Below are 26052 nucleotides of genomic sequence, written 5' to 3' on the forward strand. Positions count from 1 at the left end.
TCAAAGCTTAATACTGATTTTATAAAATACAGGATATATATAAAAAGAAAATATAATAAAAATAATTAGAAAATATCAGTTATTACAACTTCATTCAATTTTCTGTAGATTCCTAGCATTTCCAGGTAATCTGTGTTCTGGTAGAATCAGTTCACAAAGAGGTAAGTGTTGGTAATGATGACGTGTTGTAGCTACAGTCTCATTTAGATCATATTTGCATATTTAGCTTTAATACAGAAACCTAAATTTTACATGGATTCATAGGTCACATTTGAAATTTGAAATTTTGCACTCTGTAGCAACCTCACTTATCATCCCAGGGGAAAAGCAAACTACATGTGTTCATTTTCTTTTTTTTTTTTTTTTTATGATCTGAGTTCCTACTGCTTTTAGGGCTTACTCTGGCATTGAAGCAATTTAAAAGGTGAGTCTCTTAATTGGGATCCTCAGAGGAGAAACCCAGGAAAACACGTGGAATGAATGAAGCGTACATGCAACAACAGAGAAATGACTAAGGTTTATGTGGGCCCTCATTTTTTCCACTTTTCCCCAATATATTCTAGAACTAGCTGTACCTCTTCTGAGATGGGAGGGTTTGGTCTTTAGCTCAAATGCATTTAAAGGTACCTAGAAAGGCTTGCTCTCGATCCTCTCCTGGGTTATCTGTGAAGGTAGCAATCGAGGATTGTGCCTTTCTCCTCTTCCTACCTATGTCATCTGCCCAAGATACAACTGCTCAAGTTTTCTCTCACAAAGGTTCCAGGGAGAACTAATTTAGAGTTATTTGGGTATGCCAGTTCCATCTCCTAACTTTTGAGCTCCAGTATTATCGTGGTAGAATATAAACTGATCCAGGACTCCTTTCCTAACTCTTAGGCTGAGTCACACCCAGAAAAAAAAGTGAATCTGGGCTAGAGACAAAAATAAGGCTCACCTGAAACAAACAAACAAACAAATGACTTCCTTTCAGAAACGAGGAAGGGGAACACAGACAAATAGATTATGGTCTCCATCTGAAAAGACAGATTTCTTTAACTCAGCAGTGTCCAGGACAGAACTCTGACAGTCCCTCAGCAGAGGACAGAGAAGCATCCAACAGGAAGCTGTCAAGGAATCTTAACAGCATGTGTGTCCTCTGTCTACATCCAGTACCCACCTCCCCTGACCTCAGGCTCTGGAAGCACTCCAGACTATGACAAAATGCTGGGGAAGTAAGATCAAGGACTACAGATGAAATTTTCTCAAACAGTACTTGCTGTTTACTACCAACTCTGCCCGGAGAAAGAAATGAGAGGAATATTTACCAGCCTGAAGTCAGATGACCAATTCAACTCTGTTCATAATGTATCAGTTTTCTTTCTTCATGCCTATTTTCCAAGATCCCAGTTACCACCAACCCTATCAGAAATTATTCTGAGATGTGGTAGAAATATTCTCAAGTAAACTTACATATATCTTAAAAGAAATTTAAAAGGCTTGAAAATGGGAGAGTAATATGAAATTGGGTACACTATCTGTTTGAAAAAAGATGTAAGTATACATTTAGAAATCAAGAGGAAATCAGAGTAAATGAGGTTAAAGCACGCTCATGAAAGCAGATTCACCTACCAGAAAAGGGAGTTACAGCATTCCTTTGTTCCTTACTTTCAGAAAGTGACAAACTTCTTAGAGGAAGATGGGAAAGAAGGGTTGAATTCCTTCATCCCATTATGAGAAAAATGTATGTATCAGTACACAATGATACACATGGCATGAGTCAACTTGTTCCAGTATCTCAAAGTCCTTTACCTCTTTTTGCTAGAATACAACCAGCATACCCATTTCTGCCTCTGCTTCCTTGATTGCACGTTACAAAAAGTCAATTAATTATAAAGCTACCGCAAGCACTGAATTAGTGAACACTAAACCATTGCTCCTAGAGAATAAACAGCATTATGTTCCCCACAAGCCTCTTGTCACATTTTTGTTAACTCCTCAATACAACAAACATATTGCTGATTCATTAACAGAAAACCCATGGCCAACAGCACCATAATTCATGCCTGAATGAAGTTTATTTAATGCAGGTATTTTTCCTTAAGGAACATCACAGCATTCTTGCACTTGGAAAAACCAGACAGCACTTCATTGACTAATTGATTTGTTTTTAAATGTTTATTTTTGAGAGAGGAGAGGGAGAGAGAGACGGTGGTGCGCACAAGCACACCAGAGGGGGAAAGGCAGAGACAGGAGGAGACAAGAGGACCTGAAACAGGCTTGTCTGACAGCGGAGAGCCTGACGTGGGGCTCAACCTCATGAACTGCGAGATCATGACCCAACCAAAAGTCAGACGCTTAACCAACTGAGCCACCCAGGCGCCCCAAACAGCACTTCAGTATAACAACACTTGGAGGACATTTTAAACAGCAGAATCACCAACAAAAAGCACAAAAATGAGAAAAAAATGGCACTGAATAGAACATGTGAGGGACACTTGGTTTTAATAGTATGAAAGCTGAAACAAGACAGCACAGTGCTGCCTTGTCTGACCTAGCTGGGAACATGGACCTTGAATGACTCCATTTTTTTGCCACTCTGTGTCTATCCAAGAATGACATCAAAAACACTGTACTGATTTGAGGGTCACAAATAAGTTTTAGTGAGTAGGCAAATTGGCAACTACAAAATCTGTGAATAACGGGGATTGACTGTACGTATATCTCAATGCCTTCACTATGATTAGAAAGACGTCACAACCCAGGACTGGGAAGTCAGAAAAGAGAACCAGGTCCTAACTGCTACCTCTAAATTCTCAATGAGGTGGCAATCAAAACGGCTAAGATGTAATAGACATTATTCAAAAAAGGATTGATTTTGCTTTAGTTTTTACTTTATTGTAAAACAGAAAATGGGATGATAGGGCATCTCAGATCGTATTTGTATTCCAACTCAATGAAAACTTAAAATTTATCACCTTCTTAAATGTCAAATTATTCCACAATTAATCTTTTCCTCCTTTCAAATCAAACAAGCAAACAACTAGATCCACAATTTATATTACCTGTTAATTTTGCTTGTATTAAACGTCTACCATAAGAAACCCATTTGAATACTTAATCTTCCAAATAAAGAAGTTTATAAAATCACATCCACAATAAGTAGCTGCCATTCCAGTTTTCTTCCTTTGACTAAATAAACTTAATGCTTAAGATTTTCCACTTTGGGCTCTAGCAATACTTAATGCTATACTCTATTCCAGACTTCTTAAGTTACAGAAAAAGGAATGTACCTGTCTTGTACTCTTTCAGAGCAGGCTGTAAGGCAGGATCACCTCCCTTATTAGGTACTTTCTTGCATGGACTACTCTGCTGCATGTGTCTTTAGTTCATTTTTTAAAAGTCACACATTAACCCATCATTGTGTGTCCTATGGAAATAAGAGTTCTCAACCAGGAAATCACTAGAAAGCCTTGGGGTGGAGGAAGGGGGGTAGTCAATGAAGGCCCCATACTGTGAGGCCCAGGATTTCTCTGAAAAGAAAACCACAGCTTTAGCCGATGTGCAAACAGATCTATGGTCCTCCACACCTCCAAAATTCTAAGAATCACCTCATTGGATTTTCTTACTTTATAAAACTTTAATGTATGAGATTAGTCAGTATAATTTGACATCATCCAGTGTCTAATCCTGTTTTCTAAAGTTCTGACACCTCTAGCAAGTTGTAATTTTACAAGCAGAACCAGACCTTTTGAATCTACTTTTGATTATATCTTAACCCATAGCACTTCACACAATTCATGATTTTAAATAAAGACAAATCACATCTGAATTTCTAAACCTAAATGTATTGTGATAGTTACACTTCCAATTGTCTCAAAATACTAGGAAGCCTATCATTTTCTTAAAATGAACTTGGCGTAAAAGGCAGCAAAGAGGTCCTTATAAGGAGTGTCTGAATCTGACTTGGTCAACGGTATTCGGCAAAGTCGGCGAAACTTAGGAGAACGCAGCAGCAAGTTCTGTGAAAGGCCCATGAAGCTGGAGCACAACCAGTAGAGGACAATCGACTGTAAGAGAAGAAAGGACATGAATGTGAGTGCTTCTCCATTCTCCAAGGACACCGACGTCCAGAGACAGGCGGGCAATAAAAAAGGAAAGTTACAATCTCTATAAATAGCAGTGTACCAGGATTGAACAAGACCTGCAGCAGCCATTAGATACCTGTAATGAATCTAATAAGTAAGTTAAGAAAGGAGGCTGAAAGGACAAAAACGTGAAAAAGCAAAAGGAGAGGTTTCATGATAGAAAGTGGAGGACAGAAAGCAGCTCCCAGGCAGAGACTTGCAGGAGACATCACCTCCCCTCTTCGACAATTAAGCACTCTTTTCCCCCAACCAGAGTCCTGACAAGATGCTGTACTGGAGACAGGGTACTGGCGGGGCATAGCCATTCAGGGTCCCTGGATCCCGTTTTCCTCCACACAGTGATCTAGCATCCAAAATTTTTCCAGTAACCAGTTTCTTAGTTAGTTAGGAATGTAGTATCTTAGCCTCTGTCAGAGACAAACAGTCTTCTCTTCCACTTTCTCTTATACTGCCATCCAGGGTGATTTATTTAGGACAATGATTAAGTTCTGTAGCTTCCCAAAGTATTCCCATACATACAACCCTGTTCCAAACTTTTCTTTGGCATCAGAATCTGATCAGGCCCCAGGGGCATGACCCTCTGGTGGTTGAGTCCAGGTCCCAGAGTGGAACTGCCTGATTCTGAATCCCATTTATTTGACTTTGGGGGGGTTGTTTTCCTTCTGTTTCAGTTTCCTCGTCTATAAAATGGGAACTGAACTATATCTACCTCAGAAGGTTGCTGGGAGGAAAAAATGAGAGAACTTACGGAGACTGGTACGCACAGTAGGTGGCTCATCTGCATTTGTTCCAAAGTAAATATTTAAGGGCAGAAAGTAACACATCCTCAAAGCAGAATAGCACAGTAGTTTAGAGCAGAAGCCAAACTGCCTGGATGTGCCTGAGATACTTAAGCGATGTTAAGGATCACTTAATAGATGAGTGACCTTGGATGAGTTCACTCAACCTCTCTGTGCCGATTTCCTCATCACTAATGTGGAGATTCTAAGAGCACCCACTTCAGTGCATACTGGATGCATTATATGAAGCTAAAATATGTAAGCCATTTAACACAGTACTTGGCACAAGGTCAATATCAAATAAATACTGGCCATCCTCATCATTTGACTTATCCTGGACACAAAAACTACCCCGAAACCAAGAATGGTAGATAACAAACTGCCTACTAAGAATGATTCCACTTCCTTAGTAATAAACGTCTCCTTTTCAGTTGGGTATACTACCATCTAAAAAAAAAAAAGTACTACTTCCTAGCTTCATCGGCAATTAGATGTGCTCTGTAACTCTAACATGAGCACAGGTGTTTGGTGTGACTTCTGGCAAGGCTCCTTCAAGAGGCTAACTGCACTTGAAGCACCCTTTTACTATTCCTGCAAGATAAGCTCTGGCAGCCATCATAACTATCCTGTGGCCTTACAGATAGAAATTACAGGCTGTGGATGATGGAGCATAGAGAGAAAGTCGGATGGGTTTCTCCTATCTTCATGGAGCTGCTACATCAGCTCTCCCCAAACTTCCTCACTCTGAATGTCCTCTATTTGAGAAAATAAACTTTCGGGTATTTAAGACCTTGCTTTGTAGATCTCTGTTGCTCATTTCAAACCCAATCCCTCATTGAAAACCCACTGCCCCTATCTTATTTTATCAGGGAGTTTCCTCAGGTTATAACTGGTAATATTTTTTCCCTAGAAATGCAATGACTTCTATTTTCACAGGATCTATAACAACAATATTACTATTACATGAGAAGTACCATAATAAGCACTTGTTGCTATTTCATTAGTTCTCACAGACATTATGTTTACTTTAGAAATGTGGAGACTTACTTATTTTACAAAGGATTAATGACAGTATTATGTCCAAGGGACAGCTTTAAAAATACATTTTTGATGCTGAAAACATACTATCTCAGATTCTTAGGATAATGAAATACTTTGATATATGCAGATATAACTCTAAATACCACCAACAAATGACTTCTACTTCATGGTCTATGTGTTGGTCCTGAGCAAAGACAGAGATAATGCCTAATACAACTTTTGCCCTCTTTGCACTAAAGTATCATTGGGAAATTAGCAAAGGCTGAAAATATCAAATAACTGCAAACATAACTATTTTTTTCTGTTTCTATAAGAGTAATGACATATAAATGGGGACAGGTGTACCTATCCCATTGCATTCCTATGAGGTTACATAATTATTACTTATGAACCAACATGGACTTGGCATGAAGTTTTGTTTCCTTGGCCCATCTATGTAGAGAGAAGGAATTCAATATTTCAACTAATTAAACAAAGCAAATACAATGTTCATAGTACTGTGTAAGATTGAAAAAAAAAAGAAGAGGCAGAATCCTAGCCAGTGTAAGCTACGCACAGAGAGGATTTAGCACACTACACACAATGCCGGTGCTTACTCACTGAAGGTACTGTCGCAGCAACTGGAATCATCAGCACTGATACTGCACGGACAAAGTATGTAATATATGTCTGAAAACGAGACATTCCAAGTTTTTGTAGAGCAAAAATCTGAGAGTAGAATATAAAAACACACCATGATTATTAAGCATATTAAATTAGACAAGCTTTAAAATGCAACCTGATTTTTAACTTACCTCCACTACATATATTTTAATAGAAGCAAAAAAATAAAAAATCAAACACTGAAAAATGTATATGGTTGATCACCTGTGTTTTTAAAAAACATAATTATACAGAATCATTAAATGGACCTTTAATTAGCAGCAATCAAGAAGATTCAGCTATATTAAAGAGAATCACAGCATAATCTTTACAAGTCAATGTTTTTTAAATTAAAGGCTGTAAGACCAAAAGTCCTTTCAAGATGTGTACTATGTATGAATCACTACCCTTGTTTGGGCACCTACATACGGTGCCTGGCATAAGAGGGAACTTAAAAGGTACCTCAACGGTGTGTGATATGGCTACATGGAATAAGGGGAAGAACCAGGCTAGGAAAAGCAGTTATCATTTATGAATTACTTATTTAAGAGGCAGCACAGTGTAATGACTGTGAGCAAAGAATCTAGATCCAAACTATCTAGATTCACATAACAGCCCTGCATTTAGTGGTTATATGACTTTGTAATAAGTTACTTAATCTTTCTGCGCCTCGCTTTCTCTACCTTAAAATGAGGGTAGTATTAGTAGCTACATCACAGGATTATTCTAGGAATTAAATGAGTTAATTCATGTGAATTGCTTACAACAGTACCTGCCACATGGTGTATATTACGAATAAATTTTTAGGGTGCCTGGGTGTCTCAGTTAGTTGAGCATCTGACTCTTGATTTCAGCTCTGGTCAAGAACCCAGGATCATGGGGTCAAGCCCTGCACTGGGCTCTGCATGGAGCATTGAGCCTGTGTAAGACTCTCTCTTTCTCCCCCTGCCCCTCTTCCTCCCCCTGCTCCTCTTCCCAGTTCACACTCTCCCCCTCTCTCTCTCTAAAATTAAAAAAATAAAAAAATAAAAATTTTAAACTTATATATACCGAGTCATTAGTCGCTAAAAGGAAAGACTAAGGATTGACATTAATTCACTGTGACCTTGTGCTTACCACTTCTTTCGTCCTAACAAATACTCACTAAGTACCAACTACATTCATAGGATTTTGTTAGGTAATCTTAGGAAAACACACTTAGACTACACATGGAGTCTTTTCTCAAGAAACTTTAACCCAAGACGTTAGAGTATCATCCTCATTTTAGGATGGCATTTTAGGTTCCACAAACAGAGACTAGTGACAGGTCTGTGAGATCTCAACTGAGGTTCTAAGGATCATTTCTAAGGTTCTTACAGTTCAAAGAGTCTATGTTCTACTCAAAGTCTGAGAACAGCTTCTCAAAAATTAAAAGCTTGCTTTCCCTAAACTGCTAAGTAACGCAGCATGGGATTATGGTAAGACATAGTTGACAATTCATATTTTATAGGTCTGTATTTCTCCACTCTATCATATAATGTTAAGTTCTGACTTTTCTAGGGTCACACAGCTAAAAAATGACTATCAGATACTGTGTCTCCTGTTTACAAATTTACATTTTAAAAATATACACAAAATGCCAACCTACTGTAAGAATAAAGCCATATTGATAACCATCTTAATTAGTCTCTTTACCAAAAACAGATCATAAAATTGTATGTACTGGATTCATATCAGTGTAAAGGTGAAAGAGACTTTGGAAGTGTTCTAATTCAGCTCCTCCATTTTAATTATGAGCATTCTGGCCCCCAGAGAGATTAAGGAACTGGCTTAAGACAGACAGAGTTTGCCAGTGTCTGATCTATGACCAGAAACCAAGAAATCTCAATTCTAGCTCAGAGCTATTGCCACCAATTCAAATGCTGCAACAGCAACAAAAACCCCAATGATTTAAATGCCAAACAAATCTCATTTAAAACCACTGACCTCCACTATTAATAAGTTGACAACACCAACGGAGACAGGCAGGATCCAAGTGGAATCCAGTGCAGTGAGGTCATGAAACCACAGGACCCCATCATTAGCCAACTGTTCCTGAACAGAAAAACCTGCTAAAATAGTTTTATAAATAAAACGTAGCAGGAGGAAATACACAAGACATAGGTAGTCTAATTCAAATAATGGGTCTTTCACACTGAAGATGTATATTGCTTTCATTCGTTTTTGTTCCACAACATAAACTAGTCCTTCCTGTGCTGAGCAAGAAGCAAGAAGCTCTCTGTAGCAAACAGCTGTAGGAGCATAAGGATAGTAGCAATACTCTTCTCAGACCTGTATTTGTATAATTATTTGTCCACAGGCTACTTTCTTTCTGTTCACGTTATTTTCTGATAAGAAATGCCTTTAAATGAAAGTAAAAAAAATATGCTTTAGTTTATACTGTTTCTTAATTAATGTTTACATTCATAACTATGAAAACTTTTCTGGTCTCTTAATTTTAATAAACAGAAAAAATTCTTGGCCAGAAAACTTAATTATGGAATTATAACACTAAATTTATTAGTTTAATGCTAAATTCATTATTAAATCTATTACGAAGTACAGTTGACCCTTAAATCACTCAGGGCTTAGGGGTACTGACCCTGTGAGCAGCTGAAAATCTGTGTAAAACTTTTGACTCTCAAAGAACTTTACTACCAAGAGCCTATTGTCTGGAAGCTTTACCGATAACCCAAGTATCAGAGACTGAATTCTTACAATAAAGCTAGAGAAAAGAAAATGTCATCAAGAAAATCATAATGAAGAGAAAATACATCTACAGTGTCATACTGTAAAAAACCCACCTATAAGGGGACCTGCCCAGTTCACACCCGTGTTCTTCAAGGGTCAACTCTATTACTATTGTCCTTCCTAGATTCATTTGTTTTCTCAACACGGCTAGCTTGCTTCTGCTTGATATTCTAAACGTATACCCTTGTAAGAAGGATGGTAACAATATCCTAATTACAAAAAGTATAGGGATTTTTCATGGTTTATTGCTTTGTTTTTTCCTTTTGAATACAAAAACAATGTTAGAGAACTTATTTGGAGGAAAAGAGACTTCTAGAATAACTACCTTCTGAATGTGTTGCCCCTGTGCTAAAATTCCGGAGGGCAACAGACATGAAGATCCACATTGGAAACTGAATCCAGGCCAACACGGTGGCTTTGAAAGGGTGGCAGTTGTCTCGAACATACAGCTCCGAAACGAGCCTCCGCATATTCTTTAGATAAGTGAGTCTAGTTTGAGGGAAGAGGGGAAAAAAGGGAAAGGAAAAAATGTCATTTGAGGAAGAGTACTTCATACCCATAGCATAAACACACTCATGTTGTGGTTATTAGCTAAAATGCTGTGCAGGATTGTTAGTTCTCAGGGCGCCTGGGTGGCTCAGTCAGTTGAGTGTCCGACTTCAGCTCAGGTCATGATCTCGCGATTTGTGGGTTTGAGCCTTGCATCGGGCTCTGTGCTGACAGCTAGCTCAGAGCCCGGAGCCTGCTTTGGATTCTGTGTCTCCCTCTCTGTCTGCCCTTCCCCCATTCATGCTCTATCTCTCAAAAATAAACATTAAAAAAATATTAAAAAAAAAAAGATTGTTAGTTCTCATAGGCTATATTAAGGGGTTGCCTAAAAAAAGGCAAATAGAGCCTTTTACTGAAAATTCTGTAACAATGTACACAAATTATATAACAATCTGATAAATCTGACATTGTCAGATTAGAAGCTTTGTCTCTGATGGTCTTTGGCCAATTAGGTTTTAACAAGTGAAATTTCACTACTGACACGGTAGGACCACAGTCTGTACCAGAAATTCTAAACACGAAGGCACATTTAACTCAAATCCCTCCGTTCCAGACAAGCTCAATTACCTGATCCCTGAATATACCTCTTATAGAAATGTAGTTCTGTAACATGTATGCTCTTGACCTATTAAAATGGTCTCTCTGGGGCGCCTGGGTGGCTTAGTCGGTTAGGCGTCCGACTTTCGCTTAGGTCATGATCTCGCGGTTCGTAGGTTCGAGCCCCGCGTCGGGCTCTGTGCTGACTGCCAGCTCGGAGCCTGGAGCCTGTTTCAGTCTGTGACTCCCTCTCTCTCTGACCCTCCCCTGCTCACGCTGTCTCTCTCTCTCTCTCCCCTAGAAATAAATAAATAAATAAATAAATAGAAGATGGGGTAGGGAATGAAGTTAAAAAAAATAAAAAATAAAATGGTCTCTGTTCTTCAATCCATTCTTTCATGAAGATTTTCTTAATGTTTCTCTGTTAATCCTATTAGTTATTCCTGCTCTTGTCTTAAGTCCCACTTTTTAGATTATAGTTTCCTTGAAGGTCAACTGCTGGGTCTTATTCATCTCTGAATTCTTGTAGCATGTTTTGTACAAGGTAGACATTTAATAGGCTTGAAGATAATAGAATTATAGTGTATTATTGCATTAAGACAGCACACAGACATTCCAAGCTTTGTCATTTAGATTCTGCCTACTTTTCCAACTCTTCTACAGACAACTGTATATTCCGGGGCCTAAATGACACAGGCTATCCAATAAATCAGACTTCTACATCAGCGTATTTTTGGAAATCATTAAATCATCTACGTGGACAGTCCACTTACCTAGCTATCCACCTGGCAAACTCACTTTTACCCTTCAAGATTCAGTTCCATTGAAAATGCAGGAAGCCCTCAGACATGTCTTCCTAGAAAGTCATCTATCTGTGTAAGGATGTATCTGGACAATTGTTCGACCAGTGCTGCAAGTAAGGTGTCAGTTTTGTCTAGGCTGTATTTACAATTCAGATGAGCAGCTATGAATCTGTTATTGTGGCCTAGAGTTGTCGTTCTTAGATTTCTCTGATCAATAAAACTTAAACACTGTTAAAAAAGATATTAAGCTACCACACTGATTTTTTTAAATGTCGGGTCTTTCTGTGGTGCCTGGGTGGCTCAGTCAGTTGAACATCTGGTTCCTGATTTCAGCTCAAGTCATGACCCCAGGGGTGCAGGATCGAGCCCCGAGTTGGACTCTGCGCTGAGTGTGGAGCCTGCTTGAGATTCTCTCTCTCTCCCTCTGCCCCTCTCTCCTGCTTGCACTTGCTCGTTCTCAAATAAAAATAAGCGTCAGGTCTTTTCAAATTTCAACACTAAGTGAAGAGGGAAGCAATTTCATATTGAAGACAGTGAGCAATGTATACCTATACAGGTAAAAATATACGGACAACCATATATACATCATATACTCATAATAAAAGCCCTTATTTTTCTCACTGCTGTGAACTGGTGAACACTTAAGTCTAGTAAGGACCAGAATTTGACTAAGTAGTAACTTAGGCTGAAGCAGGGCTTAGAAGTTCCCAGTGATAGAGTGCAGGCATAGAATTGCACAGAGTCAAGCACTTTCTAAGGGCTAAGAGCCCAGGCAGACAACTACACAGGGTAACCAGAGAGGACAGACAGCACCTTAGCTATCTAAATGTCTTCTACCAGGGCATTCACATTTTCTGCCTCCCCTTTCTTGTGGGCTATGGTCTGCTGTACCGTTCTTTCCAAAACGGTCAAGTGTGTAAATAATCTGTATCATTTGCTGACTAAAATTCCAACAGACTAGCACAGCACCTGCAGCACCTTCCCTCAAGAAGGAACTTGCTCTTTGTTTCTCTACTTCTTGCTTTTCAGTCCACTATATAAAACTATCATACCACACAAACATTAAAATATTAAAGAGTCAAAGAACTACTTTGCTGCTCAAGCTACAGAATACCCAAACCCATGATTAATATAATTACAGACACAGTGTGTGCGAGTGTGTATATGTGTATACATACACCTACACACACACATACACAGATACATACATACGTACGGTCTATATGCATACAATTAGCTCACCTGGCAACTCTTTTGGACCATTTCAACTGATTTGCACGAACTGCAATTTCTTGGTTAAGATGCCTTGCAATGTTTTTTATTTCTGGCTGCAAATTTTCCACCTAGCTAAAGAAAAAGTAGAATTTGTTATGAGCACATAAAGGATCTTATTCATAACCACTCATAATACTCCTCTGACTCGCTGAGAAATGTGATTTACTGATCATCTCAAGAAAATTTAAGTCTAAGCATAAGACGTTAATTTGCTTAAGATATCTTCAGTTACAACCAAATTCAAATTCCAACTCATACTCTTAGCTATGTGATTTTGGCCAAGTGACTTAGGCTCTAAAACTCTGTCCCCTTATATATAAAATGTTTAACAGCACCTACTTCACAGAATTATTATAAGGATTAAATAAGAACTGAATCCTATGCTTTAATGTTTCATCCCTGGATTTCCTAGTAAGGTAAACTGAGAAAACAAGTCTATTAATTAAGAATCTTTAATATGCTCCGTGACAGTCACAAAGCCATAAAAGGTTTGTATTTATTCCTGCTCTGTGTTATTTCTGTAAAGGACATCACTGTCCTTTTTTTTTTTTTTAAATGTTTTATTTATTTCTAGGAGAGAGAGAGAGAGAGACAGCGTGAGCAGGGGAGGGTCAGAGAGAGAGGGAGTCACAGACTCTGAAACAGGCTCCAGGCTCTGGGCTGGCAGTCAGCACAGAGCCCAACGCGGGGCTCGAACCCACGAACCGCGAGATCATGACCTAAGCGAAAGTCGGACGCTCAACCGACTAAGCCACCCAGGCGACCCATGGACATCACTGTCTTAATGGTGCTGATGATTCCCTTTCTGGGCCCCCCCATCCCCAATAATTACTTGAAAACATGTAAGCCATTATTTTTGAAGTCTCACATTTGAATAATATTTAGCTTTCAAAGCACTTTAACCCACAGTATGTGATTTGATACCATAACATTGCGAAACAGGCCACGAAGGTATTACTATCCTGAATCCACAGATAAAGTAAGGAGGCACTGAAGGCCAAGTGGCTGTAACTAACCAGAGTTGTAGGTAGCACGGCCTGAATAAGGAATCAAGTCTGCAAACGGCTAGCTTAGCAGCTTTTTTCGAAAAAGGTGAATTGAAATAGTCCTGGACAAAAGATGCTGCTGGCATATAGGCTATGACAACCTTTAAGACGGCAATTTTACAGGTTTCTCCACACAACTTCTGCTACTAATTCCTATACTTCTCTCATTGTTTAGCAGCAAGCAGCAGCAACTACTTGGGCTTGGAGCAGAAACCCAGTAGGGTAAACGAACGACAAGTGCACGCATTACCAGACATCTGTTAATTCCATATCCCAATGCTAGCTAAGTTTCGTAGCAAGAAAGTGGTCACGAGGGTTCACACTAAGCACTCCGGAAGCAGCCTAAGATTTTCGGCCCCCGGTAGAGACGTCTGCCACCCTTCACGCCGAAGCGGATGCGCGGGGCGCAGGTGCCGCTCACCTTGGCCAGGATGTAGTGCTGGTAGGCGGCCAGGGGTAGAGTGACGGCGCCGCGCAGAGCCACGGTGGTGAGGGCGATGCAGGCCCACCAGGGCAGACCTGTGGCGGTGTGCACGCCGAGTAGCACCTGCTCCGCGCCCTGCACCGGCGCCGACGCGGCCAGGGCCTCGTACCAGCTGCCAGGGCCGCCGGAGCCAACTGCAGAGACTGACGCCACCGCCCAAGTGGGCAGAGCAGAATGCTTCATGCCGACCGTCGAGGCTGGCGCAAGCGGCGGGACCCGGACTCCGAACTGCGGCGCGGGGAGCGGCCGCAGCCACCTGCCGCCAAGCCGGCACAGCATGTCTGCGCCGGGCTGAGCTAAAACACGGGCATCACACGCTACAGTCGGGCTCCGCGGCGCCTAGACAGCAGCACGCACGCGCCGGAAACCCAAGCGAAAAACGGCGCGCGCCCTCATTGCACTACTATTGACCTTCCCGTTCAAGCCAGTGACGTCTTGCGTCGCACTGGCGATGACGCAGGACGTAGGAAAGTCCCGCCTTTCCCACGCGGCACTGGGCGGGCTTAGTGCGCAGACACAAAACTTTCCCGCTGCTGGCTTGGAGCTCCTCAGAGGCTGGACCGGAATTGCGGAGACAGGGGCGGGATCTGCTGCCCTGGGCGGGACAGGGCAGCCTCTCGGAGCCCTCGCTTTTTAAGTCGGTCTGAGGCGTGTGCCTTTCCATTCTTTTTCACTTTATAACTGATTGTGGTTTGTAGTGGACAAACTGGGTGGTTGGTTTTTGCGACCAGAGCGGATAGTCCCCCACCTCTTTACGGGCAAACTGATTGCTTTGGCTACAGGTTGAAATAGGTTATACTGCCAGAGTCAACACACTGTTGAAATGCCTGTTTGGAGAAAGGCGTGTGTTTCTGGCTGACCCTGAGTTTTAATGAGCATCCATTCCGTACTAGGCATGGTTCTCTCTGTGGTATAAAGGTTTGATTGGCTTATCTGTTCCAGTTCACATTTTCAAGCCCAACTGCAAACGGAGTGTCCTTCTGTGTTTTATCTTCCATTATAAAGAGCAAAACTTTATTAAGATGGTCTGATTACCTTTTTTTTTTTACAAATAGTTTATTGTCAATTTGGTTTCCATATAACACCCAGTGCTCATCCCCACAAGTGCCCTCCTCCATGCCCATCTCCTCCCTCCCCCCCATATCCATCAGTCCTCAGTTCTCAGCATTCAAGAGTCTCTCATGGTTTGCCTCCCTCCCTCTCCCCAACCATTTCCCCCCTTCTTCTCCCCCTTGTTCCTCAGTTAAGTTCCTCCTAATCCTCCTATGTGTGCAAACATAAGATATTTGTCCTTCTCTGCCTGACTTATTTCACTCAGCATAACACCCTCAAGGTCCATCCATGTTGCTACACATGGCCAGATTTCATTCTTTCTCATTGCCATGTAGTATTCCATCGTATAGATAAACCACATCTTCTTGATCCATTCGTCCGTTGATGGACACTTAGAGTCTTTCCATGTTTTGACTGTTGTTGAGAGTGCTGCTATGAACATTGGGGTACATGTGCTCCTATGCAAGTCTGATTACCTTTTAAAGAAGGGTTATCACGGGCAGCATGGTGTATTCCTTACTAGAGTTTACTTGTATCCTATATAAACGTTCAAGAGCCTGAACAGTTACATTGTGTCTTCATGTTAAAAGGAATACGCCAAATCTACAGGGACTAGTTGTTAGTTTTGTGTTCCTGACAACAGAGTAACACAAACTGGAATGACGTGAAGGAGTTTACTCACAGAGAAGTTACACCTAGACCTAGAGCCCAAATTGTGCTGTGCAGAGTAAAATGTTGGTTAAAACAAGCCTCCAACAAATGTGGGGGGATTGTCAAAATGCAGCTACAAATTTTGTCCCTACATGAATTTGGAAATGTTTCAACACACAAATCTCAATTTATACTGTATGTACATGTTCCTTTTGTTTTTTTGTTTTTTTTTTTTAACTTAAGTTTATTTATTTTGACAGAGTGCGGATGGGGCAGAGAGAGGGAGAGAGAGAGAATCCCAAGCAGGCTCCACACTGTCAGCACAGAACGGGGGATGTGGGGCTCAAACTCAACAAACTGGGCGATCATTACTTGAGCCCAACTTGGATGCTTAACTGACTGAGCCACCAAGGCGCCCCTAGATGTTTCTTTGTAAGAGAAAAAGAAAAGGTACCAATCTATCTGTTAAGTGAAAGAAGAAACAACTGGTTGCTACTCACTACTGATTTTAAGTGGAAATGAATTTTAAATGGAAATATCTTCACCTAAAGATTGTGGGGAGTTAGAAGCAAATTCTATGCTGCTTCATTCCTCTCCTTCCAGAGAACTGATGTCACTGGAGATTGGCCCTTCCCCAGTAGCACTTAAGCCTAGGGACTGTTGACCTTTTAAAATCCAGAAGACACGGAGTTGTTGAGGTCCACCTTGTCTGATACATATTGGGATCACATATTATATTCTCATTTTAAAGTACTGTTACTGTAAGTTTCAATATTGTGATCTAAATAAAAATTTATGAATATTTTCTACTAATTTCATATATATTAACATTCGTTTTTTATTGGGGTGATCAAAACTTATCTACTTGATAAAGAATGTTGGGCTGGGGGGAAGTATTTGTCAATTATGAAGTCCAGCACAGGAGTACCTGACTGGCTCAGTCGGTGGAGTATACGACTCTTGCTCTCGGGGTTGTAGGTTCAAGCCCCACATTGGGTGTAGAGATTACTTTAAAAAAAACTTTAAAAAAAATTAAAAAGCCAAATATTAGAGTGTTAGCACTAATGTGTATGTATGTACTGGTTATCCAACACTGTGGTAACTTGTATCTTTTGAGTTGCAGAGCACAGTATGAAATGACCATACAAACACCTAGCAAACCAACTGAAATCTTGTCAACTCTAACTCTGCAAATGAAGTTGCACAACATACCAGAACATTTTTTCAAAGTTCACCATTTATAATTAGCTTATTCTTGTCTTTTCTATGTCACAAATTTTTTTTTAATTTTAAGCTTCTTAAAAACAAAGTTTTTCTTTCTGCAGTTTCTGAAATTCTTACCCATCAGTGCTAAACACAGGAGTGGGCTCAAAATTTGAATATAGGCTATTTACACATATAAACTCTGTATATGTACTTTTAATTTCTCATTTCTCAAATATACCTTCTGAAATGTTTGACAAAAGAACCTTTAAAAGATAAATTGTTTTCATGAGCAATTGTTAAAATGACCTCTCGGAAGCAGATAGAAGTTGAATTTTTTTTCCTACTTATTTAATGCATTGCATTTTAAAACCAAAGCTACATAATGTAAAATTAGCTTGTCATCTGTCTTTGTCGAAAAACATCTTTGGGGCACCTGGGTGGCTCAATCAGTTAAGAGTCCGACTTCAGTTCAGGTCATGATCTTACAGCTTGTGAGTTCAAGCCCTGCGTCGGGCTCTGTGCTAACAACTCAAAGCCTATAGCCTACTTCAGATTGTGTCTGCCTATCTCTCTGCCCTTCCTCTGCTCGTTCTCTTTCTCTCTCCCTCCCTCAAAAAAAAAAAAAAAAACATTAAAAAAAGTTTTAAGAGAAAAACATCCCCTCATCTTTCTTATTATGGTTCTTAAGTACTGAGTATGCAAAATTGGCTTTTACCTTTCAAAAGTAATGAATGCACTTAAATGTAGAAGTCAAATATGAAACCTCTTATAACACATCTATTAGTCATGTATTCCCATTGTCACATTACAGAACTCTTATTTATGTCAAGCCATACTTACACACACTTCACTCACCCAAAATACAAGTGACAGTATTCTGTAATCAAGGCATGTAACACACTTAAGGCATATTAAAGCACTAATGAAGCTCTCATCCTAAATTCATCACCTGGAAAGAGCTCCAGTTAATTGAGTATTGGGACTTGCTGAAGCAAGTTATCAGTGGGATGTATACAGGTTTCCCCACTGTCTCCTCCCACATCTTTCACAGGCCAATACGGTGGATAACACAGTGGCCTCTGCTTTCTGAAATGTACATTACACTACTTGGCACTGCAAAAGTTCTGTATTGCCAGATCTGCAGGAATGAGTTTCTGAAAAACTCAACGTGAAAAATAGTTGAAATAAACAGAGGCTCTGAAGAAGTTTTCTGATTTTCAATTTCCCTCTTTAATTATATTGTTTGAAAGATGAAGTGAATAATACGGTGTGCAAAATAATTTTTATCAAATGTATATTTAGGTCATTTGCGTCAAAAGAAAGATGGTGTAATATTTTCATGAAGAACAAGACAGGATCAGTCAGTAAACTACTGACCCCACCGTTTATTTCCTGAGAAGAAAATAACCTTAAGTATAGTAATTCAGCAAAAAGTTGATTCTCAACTACTAATAACTTAGTTTTACAATAACAGTAAATAAAAGGGGAAAATATCTTTAACATGAATACTAAAATCAGTTTTTCTGAAAATGTTGATAATGTTGAAAACTTGTGAAAAGGGAATTCTGTTGGCACTGGTAACCAAAATCATCTTTAAAATAGAATGTTTGGTATACAAAGATAACACAACTGGGATATTAATTATTTCGGTATTTGAGGTGTGATCTAACCCAAATATAATTTCCAAGAGTTAAGTCACTTCTTTAAGAATGAAAGAAATACATTATGTAGTCTGCAATTACACATACTGTATACTTTCATAAAGGGGGGGGGGAAAAGACCTGCATGGTCTCAAAAGATTACAGGTTCTTTTTTATTGTTCAAATAAAAATGCAGTGCATTACATTTGAAATATAAAAAATGTACTTGAAAAATGTTCCTAGTACAGACTTCTAAATTCATGGTATTGTACTTAACAAGACTGATCTCTAAAACTAAATATGGAGAATACAATCTATATCCCCCTGTCCCATAGGTTTAAAGTCAAGAAAATATGTTCTTTCTTAGTAAGACACACCCCCATCTTAACAAATTGTTTTGTGAATGAACACAACTCATGTGTTGTAATAAATACTGGGTGGTATCTATTACCTAGGAGGATTAATTATAAAATAATCCTAGTTAACAAAGGGAAAAAATTAAGCAAAAAATCATAGGATAGTGGCAAAAGGCATATGTAAACTACTCTGTTAAATAGCATTACACACTTTTCTTACTTAGTAAAGTGCCATAGTTTTATTTCATAGCTATGTTTGCAGGATATCATTTAGCTTTTCCCTTAAATTTGGTCATATCAGTCATAAATTTGTATGTTTTAAGACCACTTCCTAAATTAAAAGATATAAATGTGTTGTTTACAAATTTCTAGATATTTTTTAGAAATCTTTTTACTCTTTACTCGAGCTAACAGCATAAAGGAATAATTTCATTTACTTTACAGCAAAGGAACCATATTAATATTGTCAACACTGAGTCATTTATCTAAATTCAGGTTTCACCACTGTGGAATTTGCTTAAGTTAAAAAAAAAAAAAAAAAAGACAGACTGATGCATTCATTACTTCACTTTTATGCTTACTTTCTTTTATATTTCAACCATATAATTTATTTTTCCATATGAGACGGTAGGACACATATTCTTCTTGAATACGTTATCGTTTATTGTTTTAAGTGAATGGAAAAGATAAATCCCACTGAGTAGTTTAGTGTGGTCCTGTATCGTATATAAACAGGTAAAATGAAGATGTTATTTTGTATTCTGTGTAGTCGTGTATACCATAAATTGTCTTAATGACAAATGCAAAATTTCCTTTATTACTTGCGTCAAGATAGCTGTTGATCCCTTTCACTGATAATATATAAATGTAGAGAATAAGAAGCCTTTAAGATTGGGGGGGAAAAAGATACTCTCCACTAAATTACTGAAAATGGAATTTTTATGTTGCCTCTTGATGACTAGAAAGCCAATGTTAAGAATCAATATTTTCCAATATAAAATAGTACATTGAATTGTTTAATAATAAACAGTATATTAAGAGCCTATATATGCTGACTTGGAACCAGTGATGGCTTTTTAAATCCTCAGAAAGACTAAACATTTTATGGTTAGAAGAAACCACAGGTGATGATGAAGGCGCTCCATTTCTCTGTAGCAGCCATTACAAAATAAATCTTTACAAAATTATTTCACGATCAGCAAGAGAATTTTTACTGGTATTAGCAGTAAAAGTGAAGAGAGAGGAGGGAAGAGAAGTGTGTATTAGTTTTAAAAGTGTGAGAAGGTAATAAAAAGACATGAAAAAGTGATAAATTTCTTCTGTATGTGCTCTGCTGCAAACAAACTCAAAAGAGAGCAAGATGGGTATTTTAAAAGCCAACATCGGGAAACATCCACTGATAATGCCCATTGTTTTACTTTATACTTAAATTACACAAGCAGAAAAGTTATGCTTATTAATAGTTTAATGTATGAAGGAAACATCCAGATTTCTGAATATGAAGGTACATATCTCACATTAATTTAAGTCTACATAAAGTAGAGCCTCTATACTGACATATTGAAATTTACTTTCTGCTTAGCCTTTTCTGTTATGTAAACAATTGTACATTTATTTGCCATTCTAAAACTTCAGGATCAAGTTTACATAATTTTGCTAAATTTCCGTGTTTGCTCAGAAGCAGTTTACAGTACTAAAACCAACCAGCCAAAGAACAGCTTCAACAGAAAGTTATGTCCAAAGGGGAGGAGGGAAAGAAAAAAAAAGAAAAATGATAAGAAAAATGCTAACTAAGGTAAAACGGATGATGGTGGGGAATGGGCAGTCACAAATGTTCACAGAAAATAGGTCAGTTAGTAACTTCTTCTGCAAAAAGCCTACACACTTCAGTCAAGCACATCAGTAGAATGATTTGGGAGCATAAATTTTTTTTCGGCCACTTGTGATTTCCTCTGAAAGAAAAGGAATCTGCAGGCTAACAAGCCAATCCTCATCAGCCAAGCTGGTTCATATGCACACTGTTCATGTGAGGTGCCCAGGGTCCAGTCCACACCTATGAAAATAGAGCATACATTTTAATTAAGTATTACATCTGTAACACATATTTGATTAAAACTAAAATTATGTGCTCTTAATATGTATAAGCTAAAATAGCTAAATCTCACTCAATTTGCAACATACTAGAAACAATGAAGAAAAGCAATGATAAGCCACTTCTGTTGTTTTCCTGCCACTCCCCTTAATTCTCAAACAGGATCTGATTTATCAGCCTTTTTTTAAAAACCATTACCTGAATGCATATAGACTGATGATTTCAGAAGGAAAATGAGACAAAGATATTAAACATACACCAAAACAAACTAAAATACACTAATCATTTCTGTGAATTTTCAGAGTTATACATTCTTTTGACCTTTAAAATACTTATAATAAGTAACCTCTAAATGGCCTTTTTCACACCATTAATCTATTTTGATGTATAAAATTACAACACTTCGCAACCTTAAATCTTTTGCTTACCATCCGTTACCCAATGAACTATATTATGCCTTTGGTACCATTTTCCACATCTCTCTACTGTATTTCAGCTGTATTAAATTTCCCTCAATTTCCTCAACTATCCATATTCACCGTACTCCCTCACTACCATGATTTACCTATATCCTGTTTATCTTGGCATCTCATAAACACTAACTAAATGTTCACTGAATGATCAGCCTTACCGTCTGAGGGCCATTATTTTCTGTGGAGCTTGAAACCATCTTTATCAGGGAGTTCCAAGAGGGGTCTGCAGCATGAGGGCCATTAAATATGGGTCCTCCAGCACCATCAGGAATAGGTGCTACTGGAGGAATCATTGCATTCCCATACACAGAAAAAGGCATACCCTTAAAAAAGAAATCAAAATGCACATAGTCATATCTTCAAGTCACTGCTTACTTTCCCCAATATAACCAATTGCCTTAAATTTGATATTTGAAACTTCATCTTATTTTGAAAATGTGTATGTTATCTAGGTAATTAAAAATTATTTTCCATTATATGATTTCTTCTAGCATTAGGTTATATATAAGCCTAATACAGCCAAAATATTTTGTCAAAAAGCATTTCACTAAACAACTGGGACAATATCAGGATATAAATATTTATATTTTAGCTAGATTTTGACATAAAATTACAGGTTAAAGCCTACATATCATCTCACAAATACCCACTTGGAAGTAAAATAAGGCTAATAATAAAAAACATTTAGAAATATAAGAATGCTTATTTAAGTCACCATTACCCCAACTTTAGGAAAGTCCATGTATCCTGCAGGAACATGCTGATGGAATGTACCAGAAGGAGTTACAATTCCTGTATTCTCTCGCTCCATTGCTTGGTGCTGTGAAAACACTCCTGGATCGGACATTGGCCTATGAATTATGGGATTTCCCATTCCAGGATTACACCAGTCTACTTTGTCTGAGGGAAAACAAAGAGGCAGAAAAAAATAGTTGGTGATATTTAACATCAAAAGACAGCAAAATAAAGTCAGCAAAATAAAGTCTTTTCTGTATTTCTTTCTAGAATTTTCCACGTTGAATTGTGCTTCCCTTTAGAATAATGACCTACTTTTATATATTTACTGCAGTATTTCCATGCCGGTAGGTAGTGATATAATACCCTAATAAAATAACCCAAACACTGGTTGCTACAAAAGAAAAACAGCTAAGGTAAGATAAAAGCTAAAGCATCCCAAGAAAATACGAGCTTCTCCTTAATACAGTGAAATGGAGAAAAGAATATGCCTGTATTAGACAATTTCCAGAACACAATGATAAATTCAATGGGAGATCACAGAGGAATAAAAATATGGCCTGAACTCTTAAAACTGATTAGTCAAAACAAAGAGATAGGAATACAGACCTTTTAAGGATGACTGTAAAAGTTACATATTACTTACGATGGTTTAGTTAAATGCACAATTTATAATTCTAGTAGCAGGATAGCAGGTCTCACCTTGATTGCCACCAATCCCTTCAAAGGACCAGATTCCACTATGCCCTACTGATGTGGATAAATTACTCCCAATAACAGATGGAGCTGAAGTTCCAGTTTGCCTGATACGTGCAGAACGTTCAGTCCCAATAGGGACTGGAACTTTTCTGTCCTGAGAGACGTTGCTGGGCTTCTCTGACCCTAAAGGTACTGATGATGGGGCAGGTGAAGGTGCACGAACTCCAGAGGATACTGACTGTGCAGGAGAATCTAGAGAAAAGATATTTGAAATCGTATACATGTCATTTATAGAGCATGTAATTTTGTAAAACCAAATCTTAAATCCTGAAGACACTAAAACTATGTGTTCTCTGAGGAAGTGAAATATGAAAATAATGCTAGAAAATTATACATACTGAAGTTTGGTTAAGCTCTAGGACTTTGCAGTCATTTTTTAAAATTTGATTCACAATTTTTTCATTTAGTTACATGATAGAATGTAAAGATGTTCAACTACACATGTGATATAACCCATTAAACAAATTAATATTTAAATAAATTAATGCTTGACACTAGGTAAAATAAACACCAGAGCAATGAGAAGACAGTATTTAAAGTAAAAAAGCTAAGTCATGCCTGTATTGGCAATTTCCAAACTGTATTCCTTGAGACCATGCGACCATTGGTTATACTATGATGAAAAAGGGATTCAGGTATACAATAAATTTGGAAAACTAATGTACAAAAAAAGTAGTTTCTTTAAATCAGGACTTCAAGAAACCTTAATATGCTTAATGTGCTTGAAAGTTATGCCTCACTGCCCAACTTTGTTTTACTGTATCACAAGGTATTCCACAGAGCAAGCTTTCTGAAATGACAATTTAAGCTGTACGTATCAAAACAAGGTGAGTTCTTAAGATCGTGAATGTGGGAGTATTCTTTAGTGATTCAATCCCTTCACGTACTACAGAGAAGAAGAAAACACAAGAACAACCAAAGTTGTATTTCCTGTGAAAAGTTTAAATATCAAGCACACTTAAATTTAAATAGGATGTAAATGGTGGAGCTTGAAACTTCAATGTCTAAACAGTTACCTGCCTGCCTACCTACAATTTACTCATAACTGCCTGATAGTATGTCCTAGAGATAGTCATTTAATACCATTTTTCCATTTAACCATCTTTTTTACATTTACATTTTATGTTGTGTGTGTGTCTATATTCCTCCAAAGGGATTCAGGTAGCTAATAAATTTGCAAACTCAATCAATCCATCTATTTACATCCAAGTCCACATACACCAAAGCACATTGGTTCTACTTCCCAAGCTATGGCAATTGGGAGGACAAAGAAAATTGAATATTATTATTAGCCTGAATATGCTTAAAAAAGATTTGCTATACATATTTTAGAATCCCACAGATATGGAAAGTACTGTACTGTAGAGATCAATTTTGTCTTACTAGTGCTTGCAGAGGTCTATTTTGGCTAAATTGATAGTACCACCCCTCTCAATGAGTTGTGGTGATATTATTAACTAAAAAAAAAAAAAAATAATATTAAAGTACCTTATAAATTATAGTTTATTTTAAGGATATAGACATTGGGAAACAAAAACATGAAACTTCTGAGCTTATCTGTAAAAGTAAACCAAGAGAACTATCACCCTTTAATGAAAAACTAAAATATATCTTCTGTAGTGGCACCTGGATGCCTCAGTTGGTTGAGCATCCATCTTTGGCTCAGGTCATGATCTCCCAGTTTGTTAGTTCAAACCCCAAATCAGGAACCTGCTTCAGATCCTCTGTCCCTCTCTCTGCCTTTCCCCTGCTCACTCTCTCTCTCTCAAAAATAAATATTATCCCCCCAAAAGATATATATAAATATATAATGTATATATATATATCTCCTGTGATCATGAATCCATTAGCATTTCTTGAAAGCATTACTTTTTAACAAATCATAAAAAAATAGAAAAGCCAACTATGTGTCTTTGAAGCAATTAAAAATATTTTAAAATTCACCTTAAAAGTACACTGGTATAAAAGGGAATTCTAAGAAGATGGAGGTATTGCAGTGAAAGTTTTGATTCTTCCCAAATCCTTCCATAAAACAATCTACCAAGTTAACAAAGCCAAAAACCCATGGATAACATCTGTAATAAACCTAACAAAGTATCCAAATGAATCAAAAGATACAAGTGAATGGAGACAAATCACCAATACTATAAGACCTCTGTGTTATCAGTATCTGTGTGAAAAGAAGCAATTCTCCAGACCTAAGAACAGAATAGGAGAATAACAAAATAGTCAAAGGTAGTCAGAAGAAAAGCAGAAAAGGCCAATATGAGAACCGCAGGTGAAAATGGGCAAGTTCTGCCTATGCTAGGTAACTGGAAGGGATTTACAATAAACTTGAAGAAGTTAGAGCAACAGTGGCCCTATGAACTCTCAAAACTACTTGCTGAAATCTAATTTCAGGATAAAGCCCCACACTTACAGAAAACTTCTGAGAACAGGTTCCAAATTGATCAGAAAGAGACAAAACAAACACATGATCATTTAAGAGTAAGGCAGAGGTGAGGGTGGTGGGAGGATAAAGATAACAAAGCCAGGAAATTTAATAAAGGACAAGGCTATATTTGTGCATACTTACCTGAAAGACAGGATTCTAGAGCCTTTAAGCTAGAAAAGATATCTGATCTACTTATCCCTTCTAAATGTTCAAAAAAACTCATTTCATTTAAAAATGTAAAACAGAATAGAACTGTAGTCAAATTCCATACAAAGCTATTATGTGAACTAAAAGAGACATGAACCCATAACATCTTACAGACAATAAAAAGATGCCAGAAAGAAAAGCTATATTCTAATATTCCAAAGGTACATCAGAAAGAAAGCTATATTGTAAAATTCTAATGTGAGCTGAAAGAAATGAAAGAAAAACATGAAAAACAGCATAATTCAGAATTAGTAAAGCTAGAAACAGTGACAAAACTCAGGTAAGTACTGAAAATAAGAGAATATTCCAGAAGGTGTAAACACGGAGGGATAAAGTTTTAGGGTTTTTTTTTAAAACTATGTATCAAAAGGGCATAATTACATACCTGAGAAAAATC

At 38.0% G+C, this 26052-nt stretch overlaps 2 protein-coding genes across 6 annotated transcripts in view; both read right to left on the reverse strand.

The window, feature by feature from the left end:
* Positions 1-2139: 2139 nt before the first annotated feature.
* COX18 (cytochrome c oxidase assembly factor COX18) lies at positions 2140-14452 on the reverse strand. Of its 2 annotated transcripts, none has more exons than XM_077750235.1 (6): positions 13987-14452; positions 12487-12587; positions 9681-9844; positions 8552-8673; positions 6545-6652; positions 2140-4046 (listed from the first exon to the last, which is right to left on the reverse strand). In XM_077750235.1, the coding sequence occupies exons 1-6, from the start codon at positions 14326-14328 to the stop codon at positions 3873-3875; spliced, it is 1011 nt and encodes a 336-aa protein (XP_077606361.1). In that variant the 5' UTR covers positions 14329-14452; the 3' UTR covers positions 2140-3872. The 2 variants fall into 2 exon arrangements, with proteins under 2 accessions (XP_077606361.1, XP_077606353.1); XM_077750227.1 differs by having other exon boundaries at positions 8552-8676.
* Positions 14453-19594: 5142 nt separating this feature from the next.
* Positions 19595-26052, reverse strand: part of ANKRD17 (ankyrin repeat domain 17) — a 127793-nt gene continuing 121335 nt past the window's right edge. For all 4 annotated transcript variants that reach the window (XM_077750272.1, XM_077750263.1, XM_077750254.1 and 1 more), the window contains 4 exons: positions 22958-23206; positions 22242-22420; positions 21679-21843; positions 19595-21008 (listed from right to left, as the gene is read on the reverse strand). In XM_077750272.1, the coding sequence (XP_077606398.1) occupies positions 20949-21008; positions 21679-21843; positions 22242-22420; positions 22958-23206 (653 nt within the window). In that variant the 3' untranslated portion in view covers positions 19595-20948. The remainder of the gene's footprint in view (positions 21009-21678; positions 21844-22241; positions 22421-22957; positions 23207-26052) is intronic.

This window comes from Crocuta crocuta, unplaced genomic scaffold (genome assembly GCF_008692635.1).
Source record: "Crocuta crocuta isolate KB4526 unplaced genomic scaffold, BGI_CrCroc_1.0 scaffold1, whole genome shotgun sequence".
Classification (NCBI taxonomy): Eukaryota; Metazoa; Chordata; class Mammalia; order Carnivora; family Hyaenidae; genus Crocuta; species Crocuta crocuta.

Bases quoted from the DNA above. Each gene is read 5' to 3' on its own strand.
- COX18 (XM_077750227.1), bottom strand. From the start codon at position 14,328: ATGCTGTGCCGGCTTGGCGGCAGGTGGCTGCGGCCGCTCCCCGCGCCG. The intron at 12,588-13,986 runs GTGAGCGGCACC...TTCTTTAGCTAG, and splicing joins AGCACTACATCCTGGCCAAG to GTGGAAAATTTGCAGCCAGA. The intron at 8,677-9,680 runs GTAGTTATTCTA...AAACTATTTTAG, and splicing joins AGGGGCAACACATTCAGAAG to CAGGTTTTTCTGTTCAGGAA.